This window comes from Pelophylax lessonae (assembly GCF_965119305.1).
Source record: "Pelophylax lessonae genome assembly, chromosome: 6".
Classification (NCBI taxonomy): Eukaryota; Metazoa; Chordata; class Amphibia; order Anura; family Ranidae; genus Pelophylax; species Pelophylax lessonae.
The window spans coordinates 127,213,517-127,231,921 of record NC_138773.1 but is presented as its reverse complement, the minus strand read 5'-3'; the positions used below and the strand labels follow the sequence as shown (position 1 = coordinate 127,231,921).

The 18,405-nt window shown below is 45.9% G+C and overlaps 1 protein-coding gene across 1 annotated transcript in view; it reads right to left on the bottom strand.

Annotated features, from left to right (window-relative positions):
- Window positions 1-18,405, bottom strand: part of MARF1 (meiosis regulator and mRNA stability factor 1) — a 587,347-nt gene that overhangs the window by 49,869 nt on the left and 519,073 nt on the right. Inside the window, exon 25 of the mRNA XM_082261010.1 lies at window positions 5,795-5,950. Within this exon, the coding sequence (XP_082117136.1) occupies window positions 5,795-5,950 (156 nt within the window). The remainder of the gene's footprint in view (window positions 1-5,794; window positions 5,951-18,405) is intronic.

Sequence of the window (18,405 nt, the reverse complement as noted above, 5' to 3'; positions counted from 1 at the left end):
CACCTTGCCCTCTTTCCTGGGCATTGTGAATAGGTTTGAATAGAACCCCTGAAACCTTTCAATGTTAGAAGGGAAGAATCGCACCGGTGGAAGTGATCGAAACTCGATCCTGTGTCCTCCAGAAACTGGTGAAGACAACCCCCCCACCCCAGAGATGGGTAGGGGCGCATCAGGCTATATTCTTCAGGCTTGGCTGAGCCGGACTCTTTGTTTAGCCGACCAGCGCCCTTTGAAACCCCTCTAAAGGGGCTTTGGAGGGTTTCGCCTTATCGCCCGCCCTCGCGGAACGAACAACTCTTATGAGCAGAAAAGAAAGGTCCTCGTTAGTTACGAGGTCCTTCTATCCTAACAGTCTGTGGCAAGACAGCAGGTGGTACCGTCTATCCTATAAAGAGGAATTCCTCAAACGGATAGCACCTAGCCATGCGTTTGGAAATAACAGGAGTTCGTTTCAAAACGACCCCATTTGGGTAAAGGAAAATCCTTCACCCTTTTGGTAGGCTAACAAGTACCAAAAAAGGAATCTCAGTCTCAGCTACCTCTGCCGGTGTAACCTCAAGACTAAAGGTTTCCCGGACGGACACAACTAGTGCATCCACCACTCTTGTGCTATGGCGGAGGCAGAAACGTGCTCCTCACTGCTGAGGAGATATTACCTGAGACAACAGCCCCCTAGGAGGGACCTGCAACTGCATTGTATCTGAAGTATCTGATAAACAATAGGGGTAGGCGGGGGTCGCTACTTGACCCCCGTCCCTGACAGGCCACCTCCACCCGGGATACCAAAGACTCCAAAACTGCCGATAATGCATTAAAAACAAGTGGGGTACTGGAGGGTCCTGCGGCCACTTTGAGGGGATCAGGTGGGGATACCTATGCGGCAGGGTCAATGATTATACAAGACACTTGCCAGCAACAAAAAATGACAAAGTAAACTTTTTTTTTTTTTTGTGTCCCCCAGTCGCAACAGCGCCCCTCAGTGTTACCTGCCTTTTTGGACCCCCACAGAGAGAGAGAGAGAGAGAGAGAGACCCCAAGGCTCATCCCTGATGCACAGAAGTTTTCATCAGCTTGCTCAGTGCTGTCCTGTTACAGACAGGAAGTCTTTGGCCCTATTTCCTGGGTAAAGGAGGCGGCTCCGCCCCTTAACGCGCCTGCCGGCGCCTCCCCCTGGCTCCACGAGGTGTTTGAGTCACCTCAAACATGGCCGCCCCCATGCTGGAGACACGAGGCTACACCAAAATGGCGGCCTCGTGCGATCTACCAGACAATGGCGGCGGCCTGCACAGAATAGTGGCATGTCTGCAGAAGGATCTCGGCCTCACAACCCTTCACCCTCATGGTGGTCAGCGTGGTCGGCGGTACCGGACCCTGGCGGGCCGTATGCGGTCCGTGGCCGTCGGGAGGCATCTGCTAGCTGGAGGAATGATCTGGGATGCAGTATACATGTATAGACATCGCCCTGTGGCTACTGACAGGTAGGATACCTTATACTATCACAGTAAAGTTCTAGTACTGCCACTGACTACAATCATTTTCACATCTTTACAATTAGATTGTCAGCTCCCAAACCAAGCCTCCTGGCTTCTTGTACACAAAAATCACACTCAATTAGGGGGATCTGTGACATGTTATAGGATAGAGGGGAACCCATCCTTACCATTACAGAGAGGGGCCCGCGTTCACCACAAGACCCGTCAGGGGGAAAGGGGGAACATACTACTCACCATACCGGAACCAGGCGGGCGCCAACTCCTGACAGTACCCCTCTCCACCGAGGTAGGAGGGCTGTTGACCAATACGGACGCCGTGACTCATGGTCTTTGGCGTTTCAGCGAGACGTTTAACTCGCAGGGTCAGTCCCCGTCCAGTGGGACTATGTCGCGGCCGACCCAGCGCGGGGTATGGCCTGCACGCGCTCGTAGGCTGAACTGGGGTGACCACTGGATCTCAACATCCAGCCCGTCGCCCAGTTCAGCTTTCTTGCTTGAAGATCTCACAGGAACACTGGAGAAAAAAGCTGTCTAAAAAATCTTTTCTAAGAAAAAAATCCTGCCAGGACCGAAGATCCCAGCAAGGTATCTAGGTCTTTACTCCTGACTAGACAGAAAAAAAACTGATTTGCTAGAGCAGGAAGTGAGAGGATATACCCTCTGGGACTGCCCCTAGGGTGTGGCCAGAACGTTTTCTTTCCTGTCTAGTCCTACTCCTGTAGAGGGCAGCATAACCCGAGGGTGTTGAATCACCGAGGACTACGTCTGTCAATGAGCGATAGAGAAAGTAGGATTGCACAGTAAGACACAGACAGGGAAACACCAGCACCTGCACCGCAAGGGGTTAAACAGAAGCTTCTCCTGGAAACAGGAGCAATGGCCTAAGAGGGAGCAATCCGCGCCCAATCGCCAAATATTAACGCCCCTGAAGCTACGTGAGGTTACAAAGGCACCACAGGTCCCACCGCTACAGGTGTGCACTGCGCCTTTAAGAGGTGATCGCAATGCACGCAACCCTACTCCAGGGGATAATCCTAAGCCCCCTAAAGTCCTGAAACCCCTGTAAAGATGAAACGGTGAGGGCCAGGGTAATTAAACTCCTCTAGAGTAGTTACCACATGGAGAACACAGCAAGGTCCATCAGCAGCATGGAGAAGAGAAGTAGAAGGAAACACCCCCGCCCACAAGCTCCTGTGTGGTTTTGTTTCCGGCTCCAGCAAAATGGCCATCGGCATTACAGTGATCGGGATACCCAGGCAGGCTGCCGAGGCCCGTTAAGGCTGCTGACCTCGGCAAAATGGCTGCTTCGAGCCGATGAGCACGTGACCTCGGGCCTAGTGAGGCCTACCCTAGTAACAGGCCTGGGGGCCCTGGCAGGGGTCATCCCGGAGGATGAACCCCCCCCCAAGATAGCAGTATGAGGCGCAATCATGTACCCTCCTCCAAGGCCTCCCCCCCACCGTCTACTACCCGGTATAGCACCTGAGGCGACTCACATAGGGGACCCCGCACTAAAAGTGTCCCAGGGGTCTGGAGCCCAGGGTAGGGAGAGGTCAGGGTAGGAGGGGAAGGTCCCAGGTGACCCCTCATAGTGGAGGAGGGTGGTAGGAGTTATGGGTACCCGATGGTCCTACTCACCTATGGAGGAGCCCACGTCCTCCCCAGGCCTGATAACCAGACAGGGGGACTGTACTTACCGGACCACGCTGCTGAGGGTGGGCATTCATCCTGACAGACTGGCTATGCACCGCAGTGAGGGCGCTTTAGGCCAAGGGGCACACTGCGACGCTGGTATGTGTCCCGGCGGGGTGTTTCAACCACAGGCCAGTCCCCGTTCGTGGGACTATAGTCGCTATGGAGACCCAGCGCGGAGCTACGGTCTGCAAGCGCCCGCTGGCACAAACTGGGAGACCGTAATGGCTCTCATATAGCCAGTCAAAAACCTAGCTGGCATTCCACAGGAACTGGAGTCAGCAGCAACAAAAAATAAAAAAGGTTCCCTTGACGTTTAAAACAGAGCTAGGACAAAAAGGTCTCAGCAGGGAGCTGTTTGGCCACTCCTAAGACCAGGCAGCTAAAACTGAAGATGCAACGGTGAGGCCAGGGGTAATAACCCAGGGGACCCCGATTTTGAACACTCATAAGGATTAAAGAAGCACAAGCTCTTTTTCAGCTATTTGGAAATAGCTGCAATTTACACAGGATTATTGTATGGAATGTGTACTGTTAAAACACTATCCCGAACCAGCACTATTTGATTGGTGTCACCTCGTGTATTGTATTGGTTTTATTTAATTATTTTCATCTATATAAGCACCTTTAATTATGCCGTGGTATAATTGATCAGAGGAGGTACTCCATTTAATGTCACCTATTTTTTTATTTCACATTTCCATCTTGCATATTTATTTGTGCACGCCACTCCCTCTAGTGGCTAAGGAAGGGCATCACTTTTTCAGCACTTGGTGTATTTTTTATCCAGCACCATGACACTTTTTTACCATTGATGAATATTTATTTATTAGTATCGCATTCATTCTTGACTTTAGTTTAATATTGGATTGAACACGCACCAGAGAAGCGCCAACCTCATACCCCCCTTTTTTTATTCAGATTTGTGGAGTGCAGGACTAATATTTGTCCTGTGGACAGATTCTCCCAACTGAGCTGTGGATCTCTGCAGCTCCTCCAGACTTACTATGGGCCCCTTGGCTGCTTCTCATTACCTTGCCTGGCATTGTCAGTTTAGGTGGACGGCCACGTCTTGGTAGGTTTTCCAGTTGTGCTATACTCTTCATTTTCGGATGATGAATTGAACATTGCTCCATGAGAAGTTGAAAGCTTTGGATATTGTTTTTCTTCTAACCTCCAAAACTTAATTCCTGACCTGTCTGGGGTGTTCCTTGGCCTTCGTGATGCTGTTTGTTCACTAAGTTTCTCTAACAAACCTCTGAGGGCTTCACAGTACAGCTGTATTTATACCGAGATTAAACTTCACACAGGTGGACTCCTTTTACTAATTAGGTGACTTCTGAAGGCAATTGGTTTAACTAACTTTTAGTTGGGGTATCAGGGTAAAGAGGTCTTTATACAAATGCATGGCATGCTTTTCAGATATTTGTTTGTAAAAAAAAAAAAAAAAGTGAAAACAATTTATAATTTTCCTTCCACTTCATAATTATGTGCCACTTTGTGTTGGTCTACCACATAAAATCCCAAAAAAATGCATTTACGTTTTGGTTGTAACATGACAAAATGTGGAAATTTTCAAGGGGTATGAATACTTTTTCCAGGCACTGTACTTTTAATATATTTGAAGAATTTTTGAGATGTTTGTTCAGCTCTCTTTTGCAACCTGTCATTCGTTTTGAATTTTTGCTGCCTTGATTTCCTTTTGACATATTTTGTTATATTCTTTGGAACTTTTAAATGATGATCATGTTCCTTCATTTATACATTTTTTTACACGCCCCTCTTAATAAATTAAAGCTATTTTAAATTTGAACATAAACCACGTAGCTTTTATTTTGAGCCTTTTAAACATATTGTTCATGGAAATATACAAAATTTTGCAGTGTTTGCAAACAGCCGATTTGAAGCATTACCATATCCTAGTCTACATCGCCCATTCACACTGAATCGGACTTTGAAATCGTGCAACTTAATTGAAATCCTACGATTTCAAAGCCGCAGGTCAGCGTTACACTGATTTGAACAGTTCCATTGCCAACAGTAGGGTGCGACTAGTCATGCGATTTGGACCTGTCAAAATGCATCTGTGTGAATGGTGGAGAGCAGCACTCAGCCTTGGAAAACATTGCGGTCATAAAATGTTCTTGTAATATATTTTTAAATTGTCTGCCCTTTTACTAATCCAGTGGTGACATTACTCCAGTCAATTTCAGGGTAGTTAAAATCCCCCACTATTATCACCTTCCAAGGCCCTGCAGCCCTTTCTATCTGTGCAAGGCGCCAAATCTCCACCCCCCTCAATACTAGGTGGCCTATAACAAACTCAAATAATGAATTTTAGAAGCTCCACCCATAATGCTTCAGCGTCATCACACTCTCCATCAACAAGGTCCTCTTTCACACTTGCTTTGAGATCACTTTTCATAAAGCGACAGACACCTCCACCTTTTCGCTCCACCCAGTCTCTTCAAAAGAGCGCAAAGCCAGGAATATTATTAACCCAATCATCTGAAGAATAGAGCCAAATTTCAGCAATACCAATAAAATCATATACTACAAAACTGTACAAATGGTTAGGTTATCAAAAGCAAAAAGAAAAGAAATCTCACCAGACAGTTGTTCCTCAAACTGTATGAGGTCACCTGACCCCTGGAGAACTGGATCAGGATGCAACTGAGGAGATGGAAGGCAAGAAGGAACAGGACCACCTAAGAGATCAACAGGTGATGTGAGGCAAAGGAGTTCCCTGTCCATCTGGTGAGAAACTGGTAGGGGGAAAAAAAACACATTTAGATAAACACAAGCTAGCCATTATTCTGGATGCTGCAACAGTTACACATTCATGTTTTACGTCATCCTGTCCTACTGCCTTGGACATTGGCAAGATGTTGCCACATAGTGAGGTTGAAAAAAAGACCAGTCTATCCAGTTCAACCTATGTGTGAGTGAGTGCTTGCTGTCAATACTACATTGTATACCCCTGTATGTTGTGGTCGTTAAGGTGCCCATACAAGTTTTTTGAAACTATCTATACTCCGTGCTGATACCACTGCTTGTGGAAGAGAATTCCACATCCTTACCGCTCTGATGATAAAGAACCCTTTACGTAGTTTAAACTGCTTCTCTTCTAATTTTAGTGAATGGCCACATGTCTTTTTAAATTTTCTTTCGCTGAAAAGTTTGTTCCCTATGCTAGGGTCGCCAGCACGATATTTGTACATTGATATCATTGACCCTCTCAAGCGTCGCCTCTCCAGAGAGAAAAAGTTCAATGCTTGTAGTCTCTCCTCTAGCTGAAGTCCTCCATTTCCTTTAATACATTTGTTGCCCTTCTCTGGACTCTCTTCAGTTCCAGCACATCCTTCCTGAGAACTAGTGCCCAGCAGTGGCTGGCATACCCGAGATGTGGCCAGACAAGAGTCTTGTAGAGTGGGAGCAATATTTTATCTCTGGAGTGAAACCCCTTTTTTTTATACATGCCAGTATTCTGTTGGCTTTGCTTGCAGCAGCTTGGCATTGCATTACATTGCTGAGCTTGTTGTCTTCTAGGATTCCTGGGTCCTTTTCCATCTTCGATTCCCCCAATGGTTCTCCCCTTAGTGAGTAACTTGTGTTTGTATTTCTGGCACCCAAATGTATTACCTTACATTTTCCAACATTAAACCTCATTTGCCATGTAAATGCCCAGCCCATTGTTTTGTGCAGTTTTTCCTGTAAGGTTTCCACATCCTGTGTAGAAGTTATTGCTCTGCTTAGCTTTGTATCGTCCACCAATTATCCCATCGTCTAGATCGTTTATGAAGGTGTAAAAAGGATTGGTCCCAGGGCAGATCCTTGCGGGCCCCACTTTCCACACCAGACCATTCTGAGGATATGTTTTTAACATTACAGTCTAGGTTACTGTATCCCCCTGTTTCCTTTGTGAAGACAGAAGAATTGTTTCAGATCCTTTGCCTTCTCTCTGTCCTTTATAGCCACATTCCCTTCATCATCCTTTATGGGGCTCACTTTCTTACTATTTATATACTTACATAATTTTTTTTTTTTTTGTTACTCTCTTCCGCTATATGCCTTTCGTGTTCCATCTTAGCCGCCTTTATTGTGCTCTAACATTTCTTATTACATTCTTTGTAATGTTGCAATGCTGACAATGACCCCTCAGTCTTGTATTTTGAAGCCCTTTAACTTTTGTTTTTATATGCATTTTTACGTTGAAGTTTAGCCACCCAGGCTTTATTTTAGCGCTTTTAAAAGTATTCACTGTTGGAATGCACTGGCCAATACCTTTATTTAGTATGTTCTTAAAGCACTCCCATTTTCCTCAATGTTTCCTTGTTCCTAGGATTCTATCCCATTTAATATTGGCCTAGCAAAACGCAGAAGTTGGCTCCTTTGAAATTCAGTGTCTGTGTTACCCTTGTTTTTCTTATTTCTGTGATTTATACTGAAACTAATTGACCTATGGTCACTGTTTCCCAAGTTGCCCTGTATTTTTACATCCGCAATCAGGTCTGTATTTTTCCGCAATCAGTAGGTCTAGTAACACATTGTTTCTCGTTGGTGCATTCACCATTTGACCAAAGAAATTGTCCTACAAAACATTTAGAACATGGCGAGCCTTCGACGAATGTGCGTTTACTTCTGCCCAGTCTATATCTGGCCATATAAAATCCCCCATTATAATGACCTCTCCCATCCTTGAGCTGTAAAAACGTCTGACGCTGCTAAAGACTGAATAACGTTGCTTATACAGCGTTAAGCCACGTTACATGTTTTTTTTTTAGGTAAAAATCAATGGTTCCCTATAGGAGCCCATTGATTTGAATGGAAGTCGCATCACAAGTCGGATCAGGAGCAAAAAATCTGTCTCAAAACATAAAAAACTAACTAGAATTCCACTTTAGGCTATTGTGGATACATTAGGAATGCGATTAGAAAGATAAGTTAGCACCTACATAAACATTCAAGTAGCGGGGAAAATGTTAGCTGGAAGAAAAACCTAACTACCCAAACTCATCTCAGGGAAGGACAAATCTTTGTCCAAATTATAGTTAAACAGACCATTGTGACATATTACATTAACTAGATACAGTACTGCACAAAGGTTTGTGTGAAGAAATTTATACACCTATGCTTCCATCATCCATATAAAATATTAAACAATGTCCACATTAGCAGCGCCTAAATAAGACCAAATTCATCCTCGGTCATTCAAATCCTTTTAAAAGTCCAACAAAATACTTTAACATTCCCAGGGAGTGTCGATGGGGGGAAAATTTGTTCAGATGTGTAGTGCGCAATGCTCGATCACCTGCCCATCACCACACCATGTGAGACCTCTCCCCTACGGGTTGAACATTCACCAGAGATAGTATTTAAAGCCTTGTTTAATCTAATTCAAAGGTTGGGCTGTCTCATCAGGATAAACTTGCCTTTCCACCTGATATCACCAAGGCACAGATCTCCCAGCCTTTACTGGATCATCCACTCACTCAAACTGTTTTCCACCAACACTCCTATTTTCAAGATATTAAAAAGACTGTGTGCAGGTGAGGTGCAAGCGCTGTGTACAGTCTGGTGCTTCTGTTGGCTCTTCCTGGTGCTTCCCTGGTTACCTTCCTGGTTTCAAGCACCTAACATCACATCCACACGGAGGGGCTTGCTCACTACTGACCACCTTGAAGGCTGCTACCTGCTGGAGACTTATTAATCCGCTTTTTATTATCTTGAAAATAGGAGTGTTGGTGGAAAGAACCAGTTTGAGCGAGAGTGGATGATCCAGTAAAGGCTGGGAGATCTGGGCCTTGGTGAAATCAGAGGTGGAGAGGGAAGTTTATCCTGATGAGACGGCCCGACCTTTGAATTAGTATTAAATCCTGGTTTAATCAATCTCTGATAAGTGTTTAATGCATAGGGGAGAGGGGTCTCAAGTGATGTGGTGATGGGAAGGTGATCGAGCATTTCAAACTAAACATCTGAACAAAACCCCCCCCCCCCATCGACACTCCCTGGGAATGTTTTTAAGTATTTTATTGGACTTTTTAAAGGATTTGAATGAAAGGAGGAGGAATTCTGTCTTATTTAAGCGCTGCTAATGTGGACATTGTTTAATATTCAATGTTTTCCCTCCACCATAAGTTTTGGTCCTGCATACCTATCTCGTTGTTCTGGGATCAAGTCTTATCCTTCATTAAAGATGTGACTGACATTTCTGTACCGAAAGACCCTCTACTGCTCCTGTTCGGCTATTGGGACAAGCGATTGCAGAAGTGGTCAAGCACTCCTGCCAACACTCATCGTCTGTGGATCGATCCTCACCAGTCTTCTAGTAGCCAGACGAGTGATTTTGAAACATTGGATTTCCATGACCCCACCCTCTATTTCTAGGGTGAAAACCGAGCTAACCACACTCCAATAAATTGACCGCCTCAATACTGACTTTACGGCCCCCTCATCCAGCCCTTTTGCAAATAGAGCACTTTTTTGACCTTCCTCTCAAAGGACATGGACTTGCCTTCGGATGATTACACATTTCTTGTTCGAGATCCACTCAATCGTGACTCCTTAATGACCCCCCCTACCTCCACCTAGGTCATCGAGTTCTGACCACAGCTCCCTCCCCCCCCCTTTTACCTTCCACACCCCCGGGTAGGCTCTCTACCCACATTTCTCAAATTGTACGTATCTCAGTTACTTGTATCTGCTTTACCGTGAGTTTTCTTCTGTTATGCTCAAAAATTTTAAATAAAAAAAATAAAATATTCAATGTTTTATATGGACGATGGAAGCATGAGTGTATAAATTTAATATAGCAGCAGCTATTACTATCTATAACAGCATTTTATATATATATATTTACATACATACACACACACACACATAAAGTATATATTTTGTTTATTTGGTCAATTTACAAAATGGAAAGCAAGCAAAACGGAAGAAAAATATAATAATCAAGATTTGATTTGACTACTCTTTGGCTTCAAACCAGCATCAATTCTTACACTTGCACAAAATCAGGGATCTTTTAATATTAAAGTTAGGTGTATGATTAACAAATTATACTAAGCAGTTGCTAATGATCATCAATTTAATATATAGGTTGAAACACTGGCATTAAATTAAACTGCTATGTAGGAGGCTTAAAACTGGGTGAGCAACAGCCAAACTCTGCTACTAAGACCAAAGAAGACTGTTTCATGTCACAATGGGTCCCGGGTACACCCATCTACTGTTTGGAGAAGTCTGGCTAGAAGCAGTCCTAATGAAAGGATTGTGGTCAAAAAGCCATATCTTCACCATGTTAACAAGCCTAATTGACAACTATGCATAAAAAAGAACTTCTGGAGGCTTCGGAAGAGGACCCCGCACTGGCGGAGTCAGGTGTCGAACCGATTCAAAGAAAGTATGCACCGCAGAATGTGGGCCAATGGTCAACGACAGACGACCACCGAGGCAGACACCTGGCCCTTGATGGCACTCAAAGCCAACTTCTGCTCAACACCTTGTTGAAGGAAGGTCAAAATCAAAGCCACCAAAAAGGAAGGAGGTTAGGTTTTACTGGATGGACTGATGTCTTTTTTCAACCTCACTAACTATGTAACTATGAAGGAGGGTGAACACAGATCAACACCAAGAAATGTAAGCTTTCCACGTAGGACGGTAAATCTTTATAGAGGCAGACTTCCTGGCCTTCAGCATAGTAAGAATCACTGACCCAGGCAAACCTCTATCCCTCAGCACCTGGCTTGAAACAACCAGGCCATCAAGGCCAGCAATTGTAAGCAGGATGGAAGATCGGCCCTTGGGAGGGCAGGTCCTCGCTGAGAGGCAGCCTCCAAGGGATGTCAGTGAACAATCACACTAGGTCAATGTAACAAGACCAGTGAGGCCAGTCTGAGTCCACCAGATTGACCTAAATCCCTTTGGCCTCAATCCTGTGCAGAAGCCGCGGAAGAAGCTTGAGAGGAGGGAAGACATAAATCAGACAATACTGGCCCCAAGGGGCCACAAGATCTCTTGATCTTGCCACATACCTTGGTACTTTTCTGATGAACTGAGACGCCAACAGGTTACATAGTTACATAGTTAGTGAGGTTGAAAAAAGACATCAGTCCATCCAGTTCAACCTATGATGTGTGTGTGTGTCTGCTTTTAACCGTACATTGTATACCCCTGTATGTTGTGGTCTTTAAGGTGTCCATCTAATAGTTTTTTGAAACTATCAATGCTCCCTGCTGATACGACTGCTTGTGGAAGAGAATTCCACATCCTTACCGCTCTTACAGTGAAGAACCCCTTACGCATTTTAAGGTTAAACCGCCTTTCCTCTAGTTTTATTGAGTGGCCACGTGTCCACCTTGCGAGTGCCCCACTGCAGAAATATTGGATAAAACACGTCCAGATGAAAGGACCACTCCCCTTGGTCCAAAGCCTGCCAATTTTCCACACCTGGAAAGCGCACGGCAGAGAGGGCCAGAAAGAAACACTCCCTCCACCGGAGAACGCCAGGAACCTCCAGAGCCGCCAACAGACTTTGTTCCACCCTGGTGATTGACACAAGCCACCGCCGTGGTGGATCCGACTGGATCCTTACCGGGAGCTCCCGGAGCCAATCCGTACAGTGATCCAGGCACAGGCTCATCACCCCAAGTTCCAAGACCTTGATCAGTAGTCTGGATTCTTACAGCATACAACAGCCCTGAGCAGAGCTCAGCCCCAGGACACCTCCCCACCAGGACAGACTGGCATCTATCGTGACCACTGTCCAATACAATGGGAGAAAAGACTTGCCCTGCCAAAGAGTCAAAGAACGATGCTACCAGACCAGGGAACTCCTGGTTTCCCATCTCAGCCAAATAGGATTGTCTAAAGACTTTGGACACTTGTTCTATTTCACCAGGATCTCCCTCTGAAGGGACCTCGTATAGAACAGTGCAAACGGTACCGCCTCAAAGCTAGACATCAGGTCCAGCACCCAAATGCAAGTCCAGAGGAAGGACCTCCAGTGGGACAGCAACAGATGAATGGCAGCTTTCAACTTCTGGAGTTTTTCCAGAGGAAGAAACACTCTAGCCAGAGTCAGACTCAGGTAATCAAATTTCCTGGACGGGATCAGAACAGACTTCTGGTAGTTCAGAAACAACCCAAACTCCTTCAAGGTCTGGATAGTCATCCCCACGTCGTTAGTCAATGCCAATGAGGACTCGCAAGAGGAGGTCATCCAAGTAGCCCAGCACAGCAATTCCCCGCTGACGTTGCAAAACACCAAAACTGGGCAAACACTTTCATGAAGACCTGTGGATTCTGGACCAACCCTCAAAGCATGGCACCAACTACAACAAAATAGTCACCATATGCAGCGCCCACAAGGCTCCCAAGGATCTAGAAAACAGTCCTGAAGCCCAGGCCACCACTCCGTAGCAGGAGGGGGACCCGGGCAGCAAGACCACCACACGGCAGCGTCCACCCCATCGGCAGCATGCCCGCCTGCCCCCCCACTGGCACTATGCTGCACACACCACCAACATCCAACACCATCCTTTTACGCTACCTGGGGGGGGGGGGGGGGGGAGGGGTGGTTGTTAGGGGGGCGTGGTGCCGCAATGGTAGCCCACAGGGGCCTGGGGGGGGGGGGAGGAGGGGAATCGCAGGTCCGACTACCCTGGGGGGTGCCCATGTCAACCCCCCACCGCATCCAGGAGGAGAGGGGGGACATCATACTCCCCAAACCAACAGAAACCAGATGGGCACAACTCCAGACAGAACCCCTCACCACTGAAACAGACGGGCTGTCGGCCAGAAGGAATGCTTCGACTCGGGCCAGGACCTGGTCACATGCGACCTCCTGGGATGTTTATCTCGCATGCCAGCCACTGTCCAGTGAGGCTATGTTGCGGCCGACCTAGCGTGCAGCTCTGGTCTGCATGCGCTCGATGGCCAGACTGGAGGGATCACTGGATCTAGCTATCCAGCCCGTCGCCCAGCCCGGCAGTTGAGTCACTTCTATTACTAAAAGCACCTGACCACTTGCTGGCCTGCCACAGTAGATGTACTGTGGCAGGGTGGCAGCTACAGGCTCAGTGATGTACTGATACGTCACTGAGCACACGTGCACTGGGGCGTGCAGCGTGACCAAACTGTCCAGTAGAAAAAGCAGATCACAGCACTCAGTACCCAGCCGCTGTGAACGGCTGGGGTATTGCTCGATTGCCATGATTGGTCAAAGCAATCACATGGATTACAATGTAAACTTCCATTTATGATTGTTTTGCTTATTATTGTGATGTTATAATTCGCCCCATGCCATGGCACCTGGGCCAATTACAGCACCCTGTACCATATGAATAGCTGTATCCAATCACAGATCACAAGCTGTCATTAATGAAAGCCACTCATGACAGGTAAAACTATTGCTTATAACAGTGAACATCGCAGTTATAGGCAAAAATAGTGTGTGTAAAAAAAAAAAAAAAAGAAATCCCTGATCACCACCCAGAGTAGTAGCACTTAAGTACTTTGATGACAGGATGCAAAAAAAAAAAAAAAAAAAATATTTTTTTTTAAGCATACAGTCAGCATAGTGTAGGACCCACTGACAATGGGGTACTTTGACGTAGTGGTTGGCTTGAGCACGATATGGCCATATGGTGGGACCAAATCCCCATTTTTATTTATGGATTGTCTCCATAATTTGATAGTCATTTCTTTTGCATGTGTGCGCTATTCTTTTTTAATATACAGTCAGCAGTCAATGTCCCTGATCAACGTCACACCAATCATATTACTGCTGTACAGCACTGGTGACAGTATGTAAAAAAAAAAAAAAAATGAATGAATAAAAACATTTAACGTTTATTTTCTTCATTTAAATCCAACTTCAGAAAACTCAGCATTCCTCTTACTAAATACTTTGGACTGTCTACTTTCCAAAAAGGGGGTATTTGTACTGTCCTGGCATTTTAGGGCTTCAACAATGGATAATCAATACATCAGGATTGATCAATTTTCAAATAAAGATACCATAGTTTTTAGATGCTATAAAACTTTCACAAAAAACAATATACACTTCTTGGGATTTATTTATTTCTTACACCAAAGGCATGAAGCAGAATACATTTTGTCCTAAATTTAGGTTTAGAAAATATGTTTTTTTTTTTTAAATCTGAGGTCTTTACTGGGTAATATAGAAAAAAACTTTTTTACTTACCGTAAAATCTTTTTCTCTGAAGTTCATTGATAGACACAGCTCCAAATTCTTCTTGACCATTGGGTTATGCTGCCCCTACAGGAGAATGACACTAAGCAGGAAAAATCTTTACCACGACTATGGAGCAGGTCCTGCAGGCATACACCCACTCCCTCTGCTATAGGATTCAGTTTTGTTGCAAGCAGTGTTTAGAAGAAAAAACCCATTACACTCAGAAATAGAGGGACGGGTGCTGCGTCTGTCAATGAACTTCAGAGAAAAGGATTTTACGGTAAGACAAAGTCCAGTTCTCTCTATCTTTCATTGACAGACGCAACTCCATATTCTTCTTGACCATTGGGACGTCGCCAAAACAGTATTTGCATTAATGGGTGGGAAAACAACGCAGAAAAGAACGTAATTCTTCAAAGGCTAAACTTAGCCAACCAGGAACAACTGGAGCTCACCTAGAAAACACACAACCTCAAAGAGAATATTTTCTCTTTTAAAAAGCAGCCTGCAAAACCTTGGGGCCAAAAGGAGCATCCGAGGACGTCAACACATCTACTTTGTAGAATTTTGTGAACTTGTGCACAGACGACCAAGTTGCCTCGTTGCAAACATGCATTACTGACGCCTGATGGCGAAAAGAGGCACTCAGTGTCCTAGAAGAATGCACCTTCATAGGGAAAGGTGGAACCTAACCCTTCAGTGAATAAGCCTGTACCACCGGCTGCCTGATCCATCTGGATATGGTCGTGGTACCCAATCCCTTTCGAGGTCCTTCCGTGAGGACAGAGTCTGGTTTTCTGAAAGATTCAGTAGCCGCCAGGGAAACCCTAATTGCCCGAACCACATCCAAAGAATGCAAGGCAATATCCTAGGGATGCTTGGGCTTCGGACAGAGTGAAGGCAGCACAATGTCTTCATTCAGAAACCACCTTAGGAAGAAACAACTGATCTCAGTATTTGCAGATGATACTAAACTAGGCATGCCATTATCTTCTATGCAGGATGTGGAAACCTTGCAAGCGGACCTGAACAAAATAACGGGGTGGGCAACTACATGGCAGATGAGATTTAATGTTGAAAAATGTAAAGTAATGCACTTGGTGGCCAGAAACCAGAAAGCAAGCTACTCACTAGGGGGGGGAACCTCTGGGCGAGTCTAGGATGGAAAAGGACTTGGGGGTACTGGTAGACAACAGGCTTGGCAGTGGCATGCAATGCAAAGCCGCCGCAAGCAAAGCCAACAGAATACTGGGATGTATAAAAAAGGGGATTCACTCCAGAAATAAAGAGATTATTCTCCCACTATACAAGACTCTGGTCCGGCCACATCTGGAGTATGCTGTCCAGTTCTGGGCACCGGTCCTCAGGAAGGATGTGCTGGAACTGGAGAAAGTCCAGAGAAGGGCAACAAAAATAATTAGGGGAATGGAGGACATCAGCTATGAGGAAAGACTACAAGCACTGAACCTATTCTCTCTGGAAAAGAGATTGAGGGGGGATATGATATCAATGTACAAATACTGTACTGGTGACCCGAGCATAAGGAACAAACTATTCAGACAAAGGAGATACAATAAGACACGTGGCCACTCACTAAAACTAGAGGAAAGGCGGTTTAACCTTAAAGTGCGTAAGGGGTTCTTCACTGTAAGAGCGGTAAGGATGTGGAATTCTCTTCCACAAGCAGTCGTATCAGCAGGGAGCATTGATAGTTTCAAAAAACTATTAGATGGACACCTTAAAGACCACAACATACAGGGGTATACAATGTACGGTTAAAAGCAAACACACACACACATCATAGGTTGAACTGGATGGACTGATGTCTTTTTTCAACCTCACTAACTATGCAACTATGTAACCATGTAACTAGGTAACTAGGTCGAAGTAGCACCTTATCTCTGTGGACAACCAGATAAGGTGAATGGCAGGATAGCGCCACCAATTCAGATACTCTGCGAACAGAGATAAAAGCCACCAAAAAGGCTACCTTCTGTGACAGTGTAAGTAGAAGAATCTCCCTAATGTTCTCAAAGGGAGATTTTTGAAGAACAGACAGTACCAAGTTAAGATCCCACGGAGGTAACGGGGATCATATCGGAGGAGCCATATGGCAAATTCCTTGAATAAAAGTGTGAATCAAAGCATGCGTAGCTAAATGGCTTTGGAAAAAAAACAGCCAAAGCCAACACTTGGCCTTTAATAGTACCCAAGGCCAATCCTAGCCACCGAAAAAAGGCGAGGATGCACCTTCAGCGATTTACACCATGAGATGTACGATTTCCAAGTACGATGATAGATCTTCCTGGAGGTAGATTTTCTAGCCTTCAACAGTGTAGGAATCATTGAGTTAGAAAGACCCCTGTCCTTCAATACCTGGCTTTCAACAGCCACGCCGTTAAAGCCAGTGACTAAAGCAGGATGGAAGATCGGCCCTTGAGACAGCAGATCTTTCCTGAGAGGAAGTCTCCAAGGAGCATCGGTGACCAACCTTACCAGATCTGCGTACCAAGACCGGCAATGCCAGTCTGGGGCCACCAGAATGACCAGAATCCCTTCCACCTCTATTCTGCACAAAAAAGAGCCACCAGTGAGTCTGTGGCGTCAGCCAGAGGATCCCGAGACCTGGCTACAAACCTCTGTACCTTCTTCTTGAGGCGAGAGGCTAACAGGTCGACTTCTGGTGTCCCCCACCGGAAACACAGCAAGTGAAACACCTCGGGGTGCAGGGACCATTCCCCCCGATCCAACACCTGATGACTCTGGTAATCTGCCTGATAGTTCTCCACTCCTGGGATATGCACGGCGGAAAGGGCTGGAACCAAATTTTCTGCCCATTTCAGGATTTCGGCCACCTCCCAGGCCGCCAAGACACTCTTGGTGCCCCCTTGATGATTGACGTAAGCCACAGCCGTGGCATTATCAGATTGAATCCGAACAGAACAACCCTGCAGACAATTTGTCCAGTGACGCAGGCAAAGCTTTATCGCTCTGAGTTCCAGAATATTGATTGGTAGTCTGGACTCCTCCATGGTCCAGGACCCCTGGACACACAGCTTCCCAAGCACTCCTCAACAGCTGGACAGGCTGGCATCTGTGGTTACCACGTTCCAATACAATTAGAGGAAGGACTTGCCCTGGCGTAGGGCCAATGAGCAAAGCCACCACAGGAGAGCACTCCTTGTGCTGTGACTCAACCGAATCATAGTGTCCTAGGATTTTGTAGCTTTGTTCCACTTGACAAGAAATTTCCTTTGTAAGGGTCTCGTGTGGAACTGAGCAAATGGACCACTTCGAAGGCCGACACCTTCAGACCTAAGGCTTGCATGCAAGTCTGCAGAGAGAACAGGTTTCTGGATAACCGCAAACTAATCGTCCTCTGCAACTTTTGCAGCTTTTTCGGGGGAAGAAACACCCTCGCCGAAGCGAGTCCAGAGTCAGGCCCAGATAATCCAGTTTTGAAGATAGTACCAGAGCAGATCCATACAGTGATTGTCAAGTCGCCCAACAGGACTGAATGTGAGTCTGCTCTTAAGAGATCGTCCAGGTACCCCAGTACCGCAATCCCCCGTTGTCACAGTAACGCCAATACTGGAGACAACACTTTGATAATGCTCCTCTCCTACAGGGAAGCAAAGAAAACGCTGGTGTCCAACGTAAATAGGGATGTGTAGATATGCGCCCTTGATATCGATGGAGGCCAAAAAGTCTCCTTGGTGTAGGGACACCACTACCGTGCAAATGGACTCCATTTGAAACTTCTGTACCCGCACAAAGCGGTTCAGAGCCTTGAGGTCTAGAATTGGCACACTTTGACTTCTTTCCTGGAAACAGGTTTGAATAGAACCCCTGAAAGCGTTCACGAGAGGGAACCAGCAAAATGACCCCTTGCAACAGCAGATCTTGTGCCGCCTCTCGTAGATCCCTTAACTCAGTGGTCCTCAACCCTGGCCTACAGGGCCCATTAACAGGCCAGATTTTAGGTATTACCTTGGGAGATGCAGACTAGAGTACTGCAAT